The sequence below is a fragment of the Rhea americana genome, unplaced genomic scaffold, assembly GCF_003343005.1.
Source record: "Rhea americana isolate MKP2758 unplaced genomic scaffold, rheAme1 scaffold_63, whole genome shotgun sequence".
In the NCBI taxonomy this organism is placed as follows: Eukaryota; Metazoa; Chordata; class Aves; order Rheiformes; family Rheidae; genus Rhea; species Rhea americana.
Window position 1 is genome coordinate 1,480,647 of NW_028186790.1, and position 16,305 is coordinate 1,496,951.

Below are 16,305 nucleotides of genomic sequence, written 5' to 3' on the forward strand. Positions count from 1 at the left end.
AGAACAGAATGCATCTAAAGAGTAAGTCTCCTTACATATGAACCCCACACCCCTCAGATTTTTCTTTTAATATATCTCTATAGCAAACAATGAAGTTGCCTTAAATAGGAACTGAGAATGGAGGAGAAATAAATTTCATGCATCTTACAAATCTATTTGAAGAGATCAAATTAAGCATGACACAGTATTTTGCATAAAGTCTACTTTAGGAAGCTGGTCTGAGATGATGCATCATTGTTCAGAGCACGTCAAATAATCCAAAACCCAGCTTTGTTAAATTGCTACTTGTATTCAGAATAGGTTTATCTAGTAGGATGTGTCAGAAATATAGGTGAATTTATGATTATTTTAAGTCCGTGTTTTTAAATATAATATACTGCAGCAATATAGTAGTAGGAGCTGTAAATATTGAGTTTTTGAAATTTATAATTTTGGTGAAAACTTTGAAGATTTTAGGTTATTGTTACCTAAATACTGACCTTTTTCTTAATATCTGTTTTCCAGCTTGAAATAGAAAAATTGAAGAAAGCAGTGATGTCAACATGAGACAGCAATGGACTCAATCTCATTAACTCACCAGGAATTTGAAGCTGAACACAAGTAGAACTGATTTTCTTATTTCATAATAATGGATGCTGGTGTTCTACAGTCTTAAAATATATAGTAAAAAAGGAATATAGTCTTTTATTCAGAGAGATAAAACAAAATAATGGTGTAATTTTTTTGCCAATATAAAAGAGGCCTTATTTCTTACTGTGCTGGAATTGCAGACCTTTATTTTTTGGTTTGCTTGAAAATACTACTGAGTCTGTATAAAAAGCAGAGGGAATTCTTAATAGATTTTTATTGAATACCTGTAGCTTAATTTTTAAAGAGATCTATACTATAAATAGCGCGATCTGTCTTTACAAGTAATCTGTAACATAGTCTACTGGGAGGGATGGAATAGCGGTATAGTAATTCAGTCACTACTTTTCCCCTACACACAAAAGGGAATATATGATATTTGTGTATTTTTTAATTTTGACAGTCTTACCCAGGGTTATGCTGTTGTGCCTGTCTGCAGTGAGAATATTAATATGCTGTTTATAAGTTTGAGTAATGAGATAGGAATTCATTAGTACAATGAAGCAGATGAAACACCTATGCATTGTAATAATAATGAATGATCTAGTCAGAGTAGTTTAACAGAACATTTTGTCACTTGCACTATTGGATTAAAAAGGGATTTGAGATTGGATCACGAAGTTACAACAGAATTAACTTTTAAATCACAAAATGCGAGTAACGTAGAAACAAGGCTAGAATGAATCCATTCTTAATTCAACTTGTGCCTAGAATATTACAGGACACAAAGTGAAAAGTGAACTTTAACTCTCAATTTCTGTGCTTCTGTGTATCTAAAATGAATTAATCAGTCTTTTTAGTGGTTAAATTTACATCTTGATCTGTTTTTACACAAGTCAGTTTTTGTTAATACAGCTCCCAATAAATCCTTTGCAACTCTGATACTCTGAAGGTCTCAATATGTATATATTTATGCCATAAACTTTCTCAGTATGTTGTATACCTCTAAATTTAGTAACATATTTCTATTTTAACAATTGATTAGAACAGTTGCTTGGAGGACAGCATTGTGTTGGTATCCAAGACTGTCTTTCATATACTGTTTGTGGAAAGCAGTTGAAGTCATGTAGATTGYCATTATCTTTAACCCTTAAGATCAACATAGTGCACAAGAATAATATGCAAATAACATACAAAGTGATGGGAGAAGAAATTGCTTTTGTTGCTGTGTTTAGCTGATAAAGAATTGCAGAACATAAAGCTTTAGAAAGCCAGTCAAATGCATTGCTTCAGTTAGCAACAACCGTGCCTCCTTTTGATCTAGCAAAACTTAAATGGCAAGAGTGCCACACAAGTTGGCGAGTCCATTGGTGAGAGAAATAATTATGTTTCTATTCATGGGAATAGCCATAAATACAGTAATTATTTAGTACATCACTTAAGCAAGTGACATGAAAGTGTTATTCTTCAGAGTATGCTTTTTCTACAACTGATGCATCATAAAAAGCAAAACATCAAAAAGTCAATTGGAAGATGCCTGTCAGTGACTGATTTATGATTTTAATAAAAATTGAATAATAATATACTGTGCAGGTATTAAGTTATATTTGCTAGTTACAGCATAAGCTGATTCTATATGAATGCTTTTAACTCCTAATTATATAGATGCATCACAATTGAAGACCTGAGTCAGATCTTTATATTGAGGAATAATGTGTGGCAGTAGTACTTCTGTCAGACACTAAACTTTTATTTAAGATTTTTACCTCTAAGCCAGATGATAAAAAGCAAGAATTAAGCCTAATGGAATGGAAAATTTTGTTGTACAAGCTGTGCACTGTGATCAGAGCATGAAACAAATCTTGTAACAGATTACAGAAATTGTGTGTCTGTATTTACGCTTGTAGCAGATGAGCAGAACAAGACAATCAGTTGAAACCGCAAATGAAAAGTGTTAATTATTTAACGGCCTTTGTTCACTATAGCAATAAATGACCCAAGTGCAATGACTTGATTTAATAAAATCATCTTTTAAAAGTCGCTGCTATGAATATTTTTAGCCATAAGGAAGTTGCCCTGATACATGTCTGTCTTGTCTTCAGCTAGTGTTATGGACTGGAGTGGAGGGAAAGAGGGTAATAGTTTTGAAGACATTCCACAGTACAAGTTTCTAAAAGCAGTATGCTTTCCTGACTTGTTTACCGGTGCTGTAAAATGATGCATGCTCTCCAAACCCAGCAAATAAAATAAGTTTAAAACCCGTTGAAATGTCTACTCACTTGTGTTCAGGAGTCTTTTTTTTTTTATGTCATTAAATTATTTGCAGCAGAAGTTTGGAAAAGAAGCAGTATATATTATTTATATAGCCCCCTTTGAGGCTTTCACATTTGAGTTTTCTCGTGGGAATACTGTGGTTTCTGACTGTCAGGATAACTAGTCAAATAGTTGAAAAGCCTAAGATTTTTCTTTAAGTCTAGCAAATATGACTGGGAGTCTTAGTAATTCCTGTTCCTTTCTTTTTTCATATTTCTTAGTCTAAACTGAACTGACTTTTCTGTGCATCTTCAGAATTTCTTTGGACACCTATTGCCACTCAGTAATGTGGATGAATACTAGTTTGTTTACATATACAGAACTTGTGTCTAGGATCTGTCTCATCTGGGGCTACAAGCTAAACAGATCTTCTGAACCTAAATGTTTTGAGGCTTGACAAACTCGCTCTCTAGAGATGAATTTTTTTTCAGGGGAACAGTTCAAGTGACAGCATATTTGTATCATTTATATATAGTAAAAGGCAATTTGTGTCTGAGGAGCTTGGAGTCTTAAAAACTAATATGATATATTTAAAAGATGTAGAGTGAATGAGGGAGAAGGCAAACAAGGGCAGGACAATGGACAGGCATTTTCAAACTACAAGCTTCTTTTTTAATTCAGTTTTCATAGCATTTTTTAAAGAAGCTTTTGAATACCAAGTATAGTTTTGGAAAAACRTACAGGTCTGCTTATACTTTTTTTTATTGAAATAATCAACGGTAAGATAATGTTTTCCATTAATGTTGCTTTAAGGGGATGAGATTTCTGATGTGTTGCAGGATTTGACTTTGAGTCAGTATCTATTGAACTTTTAAACAGCTTGTATTTATTAAAATTAGGAATGGTTGTGAGCCAGTATAAAGAGAGGCAGCATTGAATGTGACGCATGGTTCAGCCTGCAAGCTCCAACMTACTTTCAGTGGATGTAGGCCATAAGGAAAAGATGTTAATTTGCTTGCTGAGCTGTTGAGGTGCACAGAGGACAAGATACCATCAGCAGTATCATTTCTGATTTATGAAGGTGAATGCATTAACCTGACCAAACGTTGATCATAATTTCCACCCTGCCTCCACTCCAAAGGCTAGATAATCTCTTCAACACAGAAGAGCAGAGATATCTTTTCTCCTAATGGAGGAGGTACAAATCACATAGGAGTCCGCATAAATGAATCCTGCCTGGCAAAGGTGTCAATCTGGCAGTTTTATAGGTGTGTTTGCAACTTGTTTGGTCAATCTTCTGTGCAATACCATTATCGTCACCTGAAGATTCCTCAGTGCTAGTCCAGTCAGACAAGAAAAAAAGCAGGCTGATGCCTGAGGTGTTTCCTTCTGGGAAAGCTCTAAACAAATCAGAGAGCACAACCAATACTGGATGAGACCATGAGAGTGGGACCAGAGTAAGATGGCAGCAGATGAATGGTTATACACTCATCTGTGGTATCTTGGGGACCTTTGGCTGTGTTAATTTTGCACATGGTAGAACTCAAGCTTCTAGAAACGGTGAGTACCAGAACAAAACTGTATTTTCTGGAACTGTTTGAAAAAGATCAATATGGGAATTGAAGGAGACTGTGAACTTGGTTTGTTTGCAATCTAAAATAAATCTAATTAGTTGGATTGTGTTTGTTTTGCATTTATTTCCTCATTTTTATATTCCTTCATACACACACACACAACACACACACACACACACATATATATATATATATATACATGGAAATAATTAGACTTATTATCTTCTGATCTTTTTGCTCATCGTTTTGTAATTGGTCTCTAATCACTGCCATCGCTTCTAAGAAAATCCAAACTTTTCCTGCAGCTAATATTATTCTAAAGATCACTTTCTCCTTATGAAACTTGTTTTATTTAAAATCACCTTTTCCAAATGTGAGCCATTTAGAAGTATAATTAACACCACTCAAGCTTCTGTATAATTGAGAGCTGTAACTTCTGTCCTCAAATGACCATATTAAAGTGGAGAGCTCTTAAGGGTCCTACTGCCGAGTTTTAACTTACTATGTAGCAGATAACAATTCAAGTGATCAAATTACAATGTTTTGCATACTGTTAAACTGTCTGGATTTTAAGTTAACCATACAGCTATTCAAGCCATAAAAATAATAAATTAGTTTCTGTAATAAAGGATTTGATGATGATGAAGTTAAATGCACCCTTGCAAGTCTGCAAGTTTTCAGGGAAACATTTATTTACATAGTTGAATATGACAAACCCAGTGCAAGGTTTTTGTTTTGTACAACACGTACTTGTAATTTCTATGTGAGATACCTTTTTCCCATAAATTTCACTCTGATTGATCTTCTAGGGTAGTTGAGAGGGGAAAGTCRTAACACCAGGTGATGAAGAACCCACTGGCCAGAGACCTTGGCTCCACCAATCTGAGGGTGTAATTTCCAYGGGGGTGTTACCCCTTGGACTGAGCCCTCTAGTTGCTGTGGTTGCTGTGGATGAGACTGCCTTGCAGAAGCTGAGAGCCAAGAAAATGTGTTTGAAGATTGAGGGGAGAAGGGATAATTTTTAGGGTTTTTCCAAAACACTTCAATTTTAAACCAACAGAAGTCAACAGAATAAGGACTTTGAATTTAAGGCTGTGTTACAGTAACAAGTTTATAAATTACTTTTTAAATAAGTGRTCAGTTTACCTTTCTACTGTTTTAAGAAGAAGTTCTTTCCTTTCCTTTAACCATTATCCCACCCAGCTACTCATTTCCCTTCCTCCTCTTGAGACCTTTGCCCCTCTGGGATGCCRTAACTAATTAAATTAGTTGATGAAGGAGAATCAGCAGCTGGTGACAATCTCCTGAGTTGGGTAGGAGATATTCTGAGTGGCAAGTCCCTTCTACATGAAAGGTTTTTGGGGCAACTCAGCTCTGTTGTTCCTTACAGAYCTTTCTCAAATAAACGTGCAGTGCCTGAGGTTGGGCAAGGAGATCACTGTGTCTGATACTCTGCTTTKACGCTGTGTGTTTCTGTTAATGGCRTTAGGTGGTTTATCTGCTCAATCTRAAGTACAGTAATTTTGGGGGAAGGAGAAGAGGGTTAGGGAGAAAGAATAGGGAATAAATGTATGTACTTTCATGTGGACTCATGTCAATATATGCATGTTCTTTCCTTACAGTGACCAAGTTACTGCTGCGTTGCTTGTTTTGCCTTAAGTGTGTATTGCTGCATAGTGGTTATTTTGGTGTGTTTTTACAGTGCTGAGACTCCGGGTAGTTTCCCGATGAGTCAAGCAGTGCAACTAAACTAGATTAGTGTTTCACTGGTAGGTGGGTCTTATGTACCTGGACCTATCCCAGATTTTTACCTTGCTTAAAGATAACAGCCCTGGGTGGAGTTACATCAGTGATTAAATATAAAATGAATAKGAGTTACTAATGATGAAACTTGACCAGCTCAAGGATTCCCAGGTGTGAAATGGAATTAGGACTGAGAATAAGCCATAAATATTTAAAATTTAAATCAGAAATCAATACAATTCTTACTTGAAATCTGTAGGCGTTTCCTGGCTACATCTTGTACTCTTTTGGTTCTCTTATCAATTTTATTTCCTTAGAAGAGCTGATGGTCACTAGGTTTAAAATCAGGAAGACTTTTTACTGAAATTAGCAGATGTGTCTTGCCCTTTGATGCCATCAGGCAGTTAGAATCCAGAATTTCCTGAGTGCAAAAATACATCTTTATTCCATCAGTGCAGGACCCCTATTTGAACTGTGCTAATCAATCTGTGCTAATCAATATTTACTATGAAGAAGTCTGAGTGGCTTCTATTAAAACCCTGATGTAACTAGCCGTGTCGTGTGTGTCCTTCCTGAAATCCAGCTGTCGTTCTGCTTTGTTTTGTCTCCTGYTTTAATAAACTCATATATTTTATTTTTTTTTAGACCATGGCTTAATACATCCCRTGATTCAAGGTCAGTGTCTCAGCTTTCTCAAATCTGCAGCAGCTGTTGCTTTTGCCCTTGTAGCTGACGACACGCACGGCATCTGCTAATATTCATGCAACATGTTATTTGTCCTTGCTTCCTTTCCCAGATTATTTCCCCCCAGTTTGTACGTTTGCAACAAGCTGCATCTCGAGGTGCTAAGCTTCTACCAAGGACTGTAAGAAATTCCGGGGGGAGGCAGAGGCCTGAATCTTCCTGCAGGGTAAGTAACACTTGACTCCTCGTTTCGTAGGTGCAATCATGGGGACGGTGAAGGCTGGGTGTTGTCTCAAGTCAGCAGGCAGTGGTGAGGCTGCCTGCAACCACCAAATAATTTGGGCTGTGCTGAATCAAAGCTGCCCAGAGCGGGTGGAAAGGGCCTTCGGCAGGGCCCGGGTGGCACCTGCAGACGGCTGTGTCCACGCGTGATCGTTCTGGTTTGGTATCCAAGCCTCGAGGGCCAGAGCTTTCTATCTTGTCTCTCATGGCAGTTCTCAGCAGAGGCTGCCTGAGGAGAGCCGCAGAATTAAACGCTGTGCAGAGAAGCTGTGCTAAATCACTTCTAAAGGGGCCCACGGGCCAAAGTGTTTTAATAAGCTCTTCACCTCACAGTTTACAGTAAACTATTCACCTGGTAGCTTCCAGTGTTGGCCAGACTTATTTAAGAAAAAGCTCACAACTCATTTGTACTTGTCAGTAAGAAGCTAATACATGTTAAAGGTCCAAAAACCACCTTGTGAGCCTGGTAAGGATGTTCTTTGGGAAGGTGCTTAGCTGCTCTCTTACTAGCAGCTGGGTTCTGGTTGAAAGTGAAAACAGAGGCGTCATCTTAYTTAACGTCCCTTCCTCCCAGAAGGAACGCAGTAGACGCGTGGTGATGGAGCTGAGGCTAGTCCGCTTTCTGGTCCTTTGGGCAGCGCAGCGCTCCGGKGGCGAGTCAGCAAACGAACGCGGGAAGCCAAACCCTGCAAGCCATAAAGCATCAGCAGATGCTCTGCTGTCCAGCACAGAAGTCTGCAATGCTTAATCTCGTGGAGGGAGGAAAGAAATCACTGATTTGCTCTGGTTTATTCAGAACCATCTCTCTCACTAAGGGCTGAGTGTCGCAATGGCTTGGACAGTTCTGCTGGTAAAAGTCTCCTGTTGACTTTCAGGGTGGAAAACCCAGACTGCTTGCAGGGAGAGAATTGGGCAGATCCACAGACAGCAGGGACTGAGGAGCAAATARTTCAAGCACACAACCAACCTTACTCTTGGTGTGTCAGAAAACTGCTATTCAGCCTCTGCTAACAAGCAATAACAATGTGGTTTCAAAGGCATCATATAGCTGAGCTTTATTTCAGACCAAGATGATTTGACTGGCAAGAATCAGTCCTCAGGCTGCCTGGTGGTAGATGATAAATCATTTGATTATGTGAAAGCCAGGTCTGATCAGCCATCCTAGAAGGAATCTGGCTGTCCTGTACACCCTCGCTGTAACTGGCCCTGCATGCAGTAGCACGGTACCTCCAGCTCAGGGAGTTGTTTCCCAGTCAAAAGAGGAACAAAGCAGCTGCTGATATTCTGTTCCACTGCAGCTTTATCTTTTGGCAAAAGACACAAGCAAATCCTTATGCATCAACRTAAGTGTACTTGAGAGCTTAAGCTTAATACAAGCTTTTGGACTTTGTTTGCTGCTGTGGTGGCGTGTGCTATCTAGTTCACTAGTTCCCCTGAAAGTTTCTTACTAGTTTGTGCCAAGGAGTCACCCTTTTTTTGATTTATCCTCATTTTTAACATTYAATATACACATTCCACTTTTCCTTAGTTTTCAGGTTCTCAGTAAGGAATCAAAGATTGGTAATCAACAAGGTGCAGTGAGTAGTTTGGTGTCAATTTKTTTTGAAGTGTTTTCTGTGGTTGATACTCACCCCTATTGACTATGGTATTCTGTCATACCCCTTAGAACAAAGTCTGCTTGACCTATTTTCCAGATGGGTGTTTAAGCCTCATTCCTTGCAAAGGTAACAGAGATGTTTGTGTTCAGCCTTGTTCTCCTTCCTTCCATGGGGGGACAGACTGTGTCTGCAAAGACAGAAGGTGGCAAATGTTCACAGATGCTTCTGCCAGTCTGGATATCCGGTCACTTTTTCAGGTGATGTAACTGCTGCAAGTCCACTTCAGCAATGGCCATAACTTCTTGCAAAGACCCTCTTACCCCCATATCCTTTAAATCCTGAGCAAAGGGGAAARGATGGGATCCTAAGATACTTGTCACCACAGTAACACTCTCTGACTTCATCTTAAATGAAGTGGCAGTAAATGAGTTGGTACCTGGGAAATTCCTATGTGGAAAAGTAATTCAGAAATGAAGTTGCCTTGTTCACTTTGGTTAATGTCCTTTACATGGAAATAAGCTGAGATAATGATATGCTAGGGTGAACCTGAGGAAACAGCAAGACAAATGTATGTAATAATTAGATGATTTGTGATAAATTCTCCCCCATCTATAAAATAACTTTTTTCAAGTTATTTCAAGGATCAGGCAGTTGTTATGCTTTCCTTTGTGTGTGTTGTGCAGGCAAGACTTTCTTGTTCATTAACAAATAGSTCTTGATCTTGGGTTTCAGGCCTTCCAGCACATTCATTGCACATACAATTCTACAATTTATCTGGTTGTAGCAGTAGCCCCCTAACCTCATTCTGTTTGTTAATTCTATTTTCCTTCCTCCAGAGAATCTCTGAACATGGACACGTTAGTATTGCTGGAGGACATCTCYCTTTTGTAGGGGAAAGGAAGCCCAATGAAGCCTGGAGATGGAGCAAAATATTCTGATGTTGATGACCAYGGGAATGAGAAGTGCCAAGCTGATTTTTCATGCATTATTCCAGATATTTTGTCTTCAGCAGCYATTCCAGGAAATATTGCTGATATAGTGGAGTTGCTAAAGCAGATCTCCTTGGTAGTTTCAGGGAATGTCAGTAAAGGAAAAATGCAGGTATTTCCTTCAGTGGGCTTCAAGAGGATGTTTCCAAGCTTGACAGAGCATCCATACAGTTTCTTTCTTATAGACACTATCCAGTGAAGTGCTGACTGAAAGTTAGAGAGATCACCTGGAAATAGTTTCCAAAGAGGGACACTTTTTTGTTGTCGAAAAATCTGGCCTACTCATGTATGATGGAAATCCTCAGCTTCGGCTAGAGTTGGAATTTRCTTTCTTTAAAAATAAAAGTGTGCACCAATTGCTGTAAACATGGGAGAGTGGTACAGGAAAGAATTCATTTTTAAAGCATAACATTGTAGAAAAGGCAGCCTTGGCAATGCTCAAGTAGTACCACACCTATGCTGTTGTGTGTTCCATGATGAAAACAGAAATCCTTCCCTGGCAAGCTCAGAAAGCAGAGAGTTGGAGGAAGAAATGCAGGGAGGGAGAAATAAGCAGAGCTTCCAAATGGGTCAGACTCCAGAATAGAATTTAAATGTCTGTCCTGACCTTTACCTTATACTCTTTATGCTCAGCACCTTTTGAGCATGATGTGAAGAGAGAAGGAAAATTTCTCGTGGTGACTCTCCCCCATGAGATGGTGGTGTGTGGTGGACRTGGGTCACGGGAATCTGTGCTGTTGTAAAGGGAACACACCCCTTTGACAAAAATCACTCTTTAAATTAAATGAGCCTTTCTGGAGACTCTGCCACTGGAATAGTACARCTTGTTCTTTTTAATATCAAAAATAACTTATTTTTTCTTGTCTGTTTCAGAGTGACAGTGGAATAGCAAACCATGTTCTCGATAGCTCCRTCATTTCCAGCTGGGCCTTTGTAAGGGATAGAAATGCTTAATATTACTAGACTCAGTGAACTTATTTGCTGGGAAACTTCTTTTAACAAACAATTCAGAAAGTATACAGGAACAATTAGTTCCTACAAAAGGCTACAACATACATAAAAAATACTACAGGGAAAAGCTTTGATTTTTCTRTGGAGTTCAGTAACTYGGACAATATCACTGGGCATGTATTYGTTCCAGAAGAAAAGCTTRTGAAGCTATCTAAAACTTCCACAGCCATCAGCATCGCATTTCCAGCTCTTGGAGYGATTATAGAAACAAGCCATACGGACCCTGGTTTTGCGGATGGAATGGTTTTATCGGTGGCTTTGCCAGAAGAACTTTAGCATATTTTGTTTACCTTTGAATAGGTCAATAAATGGAGCGTGTCAAAGCTCAGTGTGTTGGATGGCACTCTGCTGAAAGGAGATGGGATGACAGACCTTGCCAAATTAAGTCAGATGACATCAGCAGCGTTGTTTGCTTCTGCATGTATCACCATCAGACRCTCAAATCCTTTTCCAATCTTATGTCAGCCACCAAGTTACGAAATGCAGTGCTGGATTACATTACGTGTGTGGGATCTGGCCACTCGGTTTTCAGCTTGGCTCTGTGCGTTATCGTTGAGATTGCTGTCTGGCGTCACGTTACAAAAACTGAAATCACTTGCACGYGCCACTTTTGTTCAGTGAACACAGCTACATCGCTTTTCGTTGCAGACATTCTGTTCATTTTAGCTGCTGTTGTGCATGATACAACCCAAAACYACCAGCTGTGTGAAGCTGCCACATTTTTTCTTCACTTTTTCTATCTTGCCTTGGTTTTTTTGGATGTTTAGCCTAGCCTTCCTGATTCTCTTTGGATCGTTATTAGTTTTTTTAAAGACAAGATCTACGTTCATAGCTACAGCATTCTTTATAGGATATGGACGTCCTCTGGTCATATCTGCTCTCACTGTTGCTATTACTGAACCAAGGAATGGATATTTAAGGGCTCGAGCCTGCTGGCTCAATTGGTATGAGACCAAAGCCCTTTTGGCCTTCATTGAACCTGCTCTGTGTATCATTGCTGTGAATCTGCTGSTGGTGGTGGTGGTTGTGATGAAGATGGGAAGGTCCTCTGCTGGAGAAGCTTGCAAGTCATCAGATTTGAGCAACRTGATCCGAATTAGCAAAAACATTGCCCTCCAGACGCCTGTTTTAGGCCTCACCAGGGGGGTTGGATTAGTGGCGATTGTTGATTAAAAACTCTCGYGTTCCATGTTACATCTGCACTACTTAATACCTTCCAGGTGAACATGTATAATATCGTGTGCTGTACCTTTGCTGAGCTTGGGAAAAGGTAGCCGATCTAGTGCAACATGCTCTGTGCACGAAAAACTGGCTCTAAGCTTTCCTTTCAGYTTAACTATTTTACGTGGTGGGTGCACCAGATGTTTCGCGTTGACACGGTAGATGCAGATGGGTAGTGAAAACAAACCYACTGGTGTAAATTCAGAGGAAGAATTAGAATGTTTGGTTATACTGATCACAAAATACCACGGTTAGTGTCCATTAACTGCAAAAATGTCTAATCCTTGGTACCTGACAAAAATATATAGAAGATCCTCACCATTGAAGATAATTTCATTTAACTCATTAATGTAAAAGTCAGTGTTAGCTGACATACCACTGCATGTCYGGATTTTCTTAGCTGCTCCTGGCCAGTGCTGCTGTTAAGTGGGTTGAAAAAAAAATCTGGTAGCTAACCTGTCAGTCCAGTTTGTAATGAGAGTAAACACGGATTATATATTCATTCTTGACATTACAGGAGAGTCTCTGCAACTTGGGGTGTATAAGCTCATTTTGAGCATTACTCTTACCTAATTTATAGGTGATGAGATTTATTACACCGACAAAAATATTATTCCGTCCCTCCATAGGGAACTAACAGTCTAGAAACATTTAAGAAATAACATATATTTATACTGTTTCTGTTAATACTTTTGCAATTTTCTAGGGTTTCTTYATCCTGTTGTTTGGGACACTTCTGGACAGAAAGGTACTTGGACCACTTCAAYGCCTATCCTTGGTTCTTTGATTTTATACACTTTGAGAAACTGTCTCATTTATTTTTTTTTTAATCTATAGACGAGAGAAGCCATAAGGATGAACTACCTTTCATCAAAGAGGAAGCATAGTCTAGCACAGGTAATTTCCCCCCTGCCTTGCCCCTTAGCAGATTACTTCAGAATTTTATGCCATCGAGTGCACCTGCTCGTATGTAAATGGAGGAAATGGAGCGATCCACTAATCTTGCATGGTTTAATATTTACCCAAGACAAGTGCTTGCTGTGAATTTGATGGTGATGGTAGTGGTTGTGGTGGAGACAGGAAGGTCATACAGGACATACAGATATCCTGAAGGTATGTTGCAGATATTAAGCTGCTAAATAGTAGAAGTGGCAATCTGTAGGTTTTAAAGATCACCACCYCATAACCTACTGCTGTTGGTACAAAGTATAAAATAGCACCTTATTTTTATGTTTTTATCTGTAGATATCAAAGTTGTTTAGAAAAAGAACGTATATTGTTTTTCTCATCTGTAAAACAGAGATACTTTAAGGTTACTGGGTAAGGAACAGAATGAGGAGTGCAACCCAAGTCTCCAGAATCCTGCTGTAAAMGATCTGTTTGTCGTCTTCACAGAAATATGACTCCGTGTGGCCCTGGGGTTGCTCTGGAATGCCGGAGGGTGAGTCTGTCCCGACTCCGTGTCTGTTCGTGACAGAAACCACTCAGAGCCCAGCCAGTCCGTCYGGTGCAGACCAAAGCCGTGTACTCAAGACCGCGTGAACTTCTTAAATTTTAAATATCAGGGCAATTCATTAATGTTTAAACGTTATGGAGGCAATAACTTGAGTTTCAAAAGCTCCATAAAAAGCATTGAAGGAATTGCTGTGATGACATCATTGAGTTAGTATCTTGTACCTCTACTGGAAAACCTCTGGCTTCTGTTAGGTTTCTTGTGTTACCAAGGCTTAAAGAATTTACGCTGTATTTATACAAGGAAATCCCCTCTAGCTATCTCTAAATAATTAGCTGCGGTGCTCCTGCTCTCCACAAAAAGAAACCGCCAATTCTGTTTAGACTTTAAAGAACAAAGTTCTTTCCCTGCTTTTCTCCAGTCTATTCACTAATCGATCTTGATTCTATATTGATACCTGCAGAGTTTCTTCTAGTAAGAGCATGTCCAAATGTACTTGGCTTATGAGGAGAAAAAGATAGAGGGAATAATAATAATAAACTGCATATGCAGTTTATTTTGCTTGTCAGAGAGGAGTAATACCTTTTCCATAAAATCTATTCTTATTTAATGTGTTTTTTCCATTTTTTATGCCCTGTGTCTAAAATTAAACCATTCCTCCTTGCTTTTACAGTTATTTATATTTGTAATGTCTTTCCTCTCAGCAATCATTTAGTCAAAATATAGTTGTAGAGTTAGTATGTTCCTTTCAATAACAAAGCTCTTGTTTCCTTTTTTGCATACTTACATTATTTCTAAAGACCAAGGGTGTAAAGGATCAAAACCTGATTTCACCCCACCTTAACTTGAAGTTGGTCTCCCCAGCCCTCTAGTCAGTTAGAATATTGTACCATTCTTGTYTACTGTTAATAAAATCAGGACTATTTTATGGAAAACAGGCCTCTACAACTTGAAAYAACATAAATACTCAAGTTTGGCTTTATATTATTATACATCGTTGGGGGGGGGGGGTAGCTGCATGGCAACCCATTTTGCTCCCTCAGAAATACTTTTGGTATGTAAGAATTTCCAAACAGAGACCTTAAAACTTTATTAGAGAMGCAAACCCATCTAGATAAGTACCTCTTAAGATGTGCAAGGAATTACGCATATTTTGGAACAGATCTTTGCTTTAAAAGGTACGAAAAAAAAAAAGAATGTAAACCCAGCATTTACATAGTATTTTATAAAAAAAAGTTTCTTAGCCTTACTTTCCTTACTCTCAGAGGTGATCATGCTTTCTCAAAAATACAAACTGAACTATAGATGATTTTACACTCAGTCTTGGTATTGGGAAAGTGAGGAACTCTGTGTGRGTGAACATGAATATTTTCTTTCCTGTGACTTAGGCACCAAGCACTATTTAATGGAGAACAAGTATTACGGATAATGGTAATTATTAAGATAAATTAAGGTGTCTTTCTAATAGCTATACAGAGTATGAAGGCTTGTTCTACAACTTTTCTGCTTTCTCAGTTGRAATCTTTAAATTCTGCTTGAGTCACTGCCAACATAATGTTCTGGAAAAATAAAGGTGGATATATCACTAGTCCTGTGACTCAACACTGTTACTTTTAATACTTTTAGCTATCTCGTTGAGCAAAACTAGGTACAGAAGCCGTGAATGCACGTGACTAAGAATTTGAGATGATGCTGTTGCTCAACTTGGAGGAACAGGTCACATGTAAATGTTTATCATTGTATAACAGGGAGAGAAAAAGTYTGTCATCCACTTGTGATCTTGGGTGTAAATGTGGAGCGTAACTCATCAGAGCCRGAAAAGTTTGCCACACCTGAAACACGTGGCATGGTTATTAAAATATATATATGTGTGTATGTATGTATGTATATGAGAGCTTTGTAATGGGACTGATATGCCTGCATATCTGGACTTGTAATGGCAAATACTTAAAAAGAATTTAGAAAGAATATGCAGAATTTTGTTTCAGGTCCTTACTGTTCAGACTTTAAGATGACCATCTACTGYGAGGTTTCTTACAGGATTTTCTTGAAGCACCTCTTGTCTGAAATGGGACCTCCATCTATGTGGCAAGGAATTTAATCTGACCTGAAAATTTCTTTTCTCCTAGTCCTAGCTGTGGACAGTGGTCTTCAATGGATCTGGCTAATGAGAGGAAAAGGAGAAATATTCTTATACAGAAATCCTGGTTTGAGATGAACTTTACTGGCTGACCAGCTTGAAGCGTGGACAACTTTGTCTTGGAGCATGACCACAGGAAGCATCATGAAAACCAGAGGAGAAATAGCCTTGAACGGGCAGTCAGGAATAAGAAACAGTAAGTGTTGCTGCAACCCTTAGAKGAACACGGTGATATGCAAGGGTTGATTCTCGGCTTTGTGGAAACKGCTGTGAGGGGAATTTGTCCTCACTTGTCATTACAATGTCTCAAGTCGTTTCTGTTCCTTCGTATCAGTGCAGTAAGAATCACGGTTCAGCGCGCTGGGTTGTTCTGAAATTATTCCGTTTTAGGTGTGATGCACAAATAATGAATATTACCCAGCTACTAGTTGGTTATCCTTCGCTGCAAGAAATTCTATTAAGTGAYACTGTATTCATCAAGCTCCTATCTGTACTTCCAGGCAGATGGAGAGCATAACGCTATTTCTGCAGTACAGCTGTTCTCTCCACCTCGGTGCTTGTGTGTCACCGGAGCTGAACAAAAAACTTTTTTTCCTATCCTGCAACAGGATGACAAAGACCTTGGATAAAAAAGAAAGAACTTGCCTTAACTCATCAATGCAGATGTGGGAAAGCACACTTTAAATTTGCCTCATAGTCGACTCAGATRGATGGAGATCTGCCACATCTCAATCAATGTACTAATCAAAGGATTGGTTGGTACAGATGAGATGGGTCTTTAGCAAATCTG

The 16,305-nt window shown here is 38.8% G+C and overlaps 2 protein-coding genes across 2 annotated transcripts in view; both read left to right on the forward strand.

Moving 5' to 3' along the window:
• CD2AP (CD2 associated protein) overlaps positions 1–2,835 on the forward strand; it is a 61,125-nt gene extending 58,290 nt beyond the window's left edge. The window contains exon 18 of the mRNA XM_085320327.1: positions 505–2,835. Within this exon, the coding sequence (XP_085176453.1) occupies positions 505–546 (42 nt within the window). The 3' untranslated portion in view covers positions 547–2,835. The remainder of the gene's footprint in view (positions 1–504) is intronic.
• Positions 2,836–7,932: 5,097 nt separating this feature from the next.
• ADGRF4 (adhesion G protein-coupled receptor F4) lies at positions 7,933–13,464 on the forward strand. Its single transcript, XM_085320389.1, is given in 14 exon segments — positions 7,933–7,953; positions 8,639–8,675; positions 8,798–8,958; positions 9,538–9,608; positions 9,610–9,802; positions 10,564–10,639; positions 10,642–10,748; positions 10,750–11,008; positions 11,011–11,450; positions 11,452–11,869; positions 11,872–11,921; positions 12,629–12,670; positions 12,760–12,819; positions 13,318–13,464. Coding segments are annotated over 14 exon segments (2,082 nt in total).
• Positions 13,465–16,305: the final 2,841 nt, after the last annotated feature.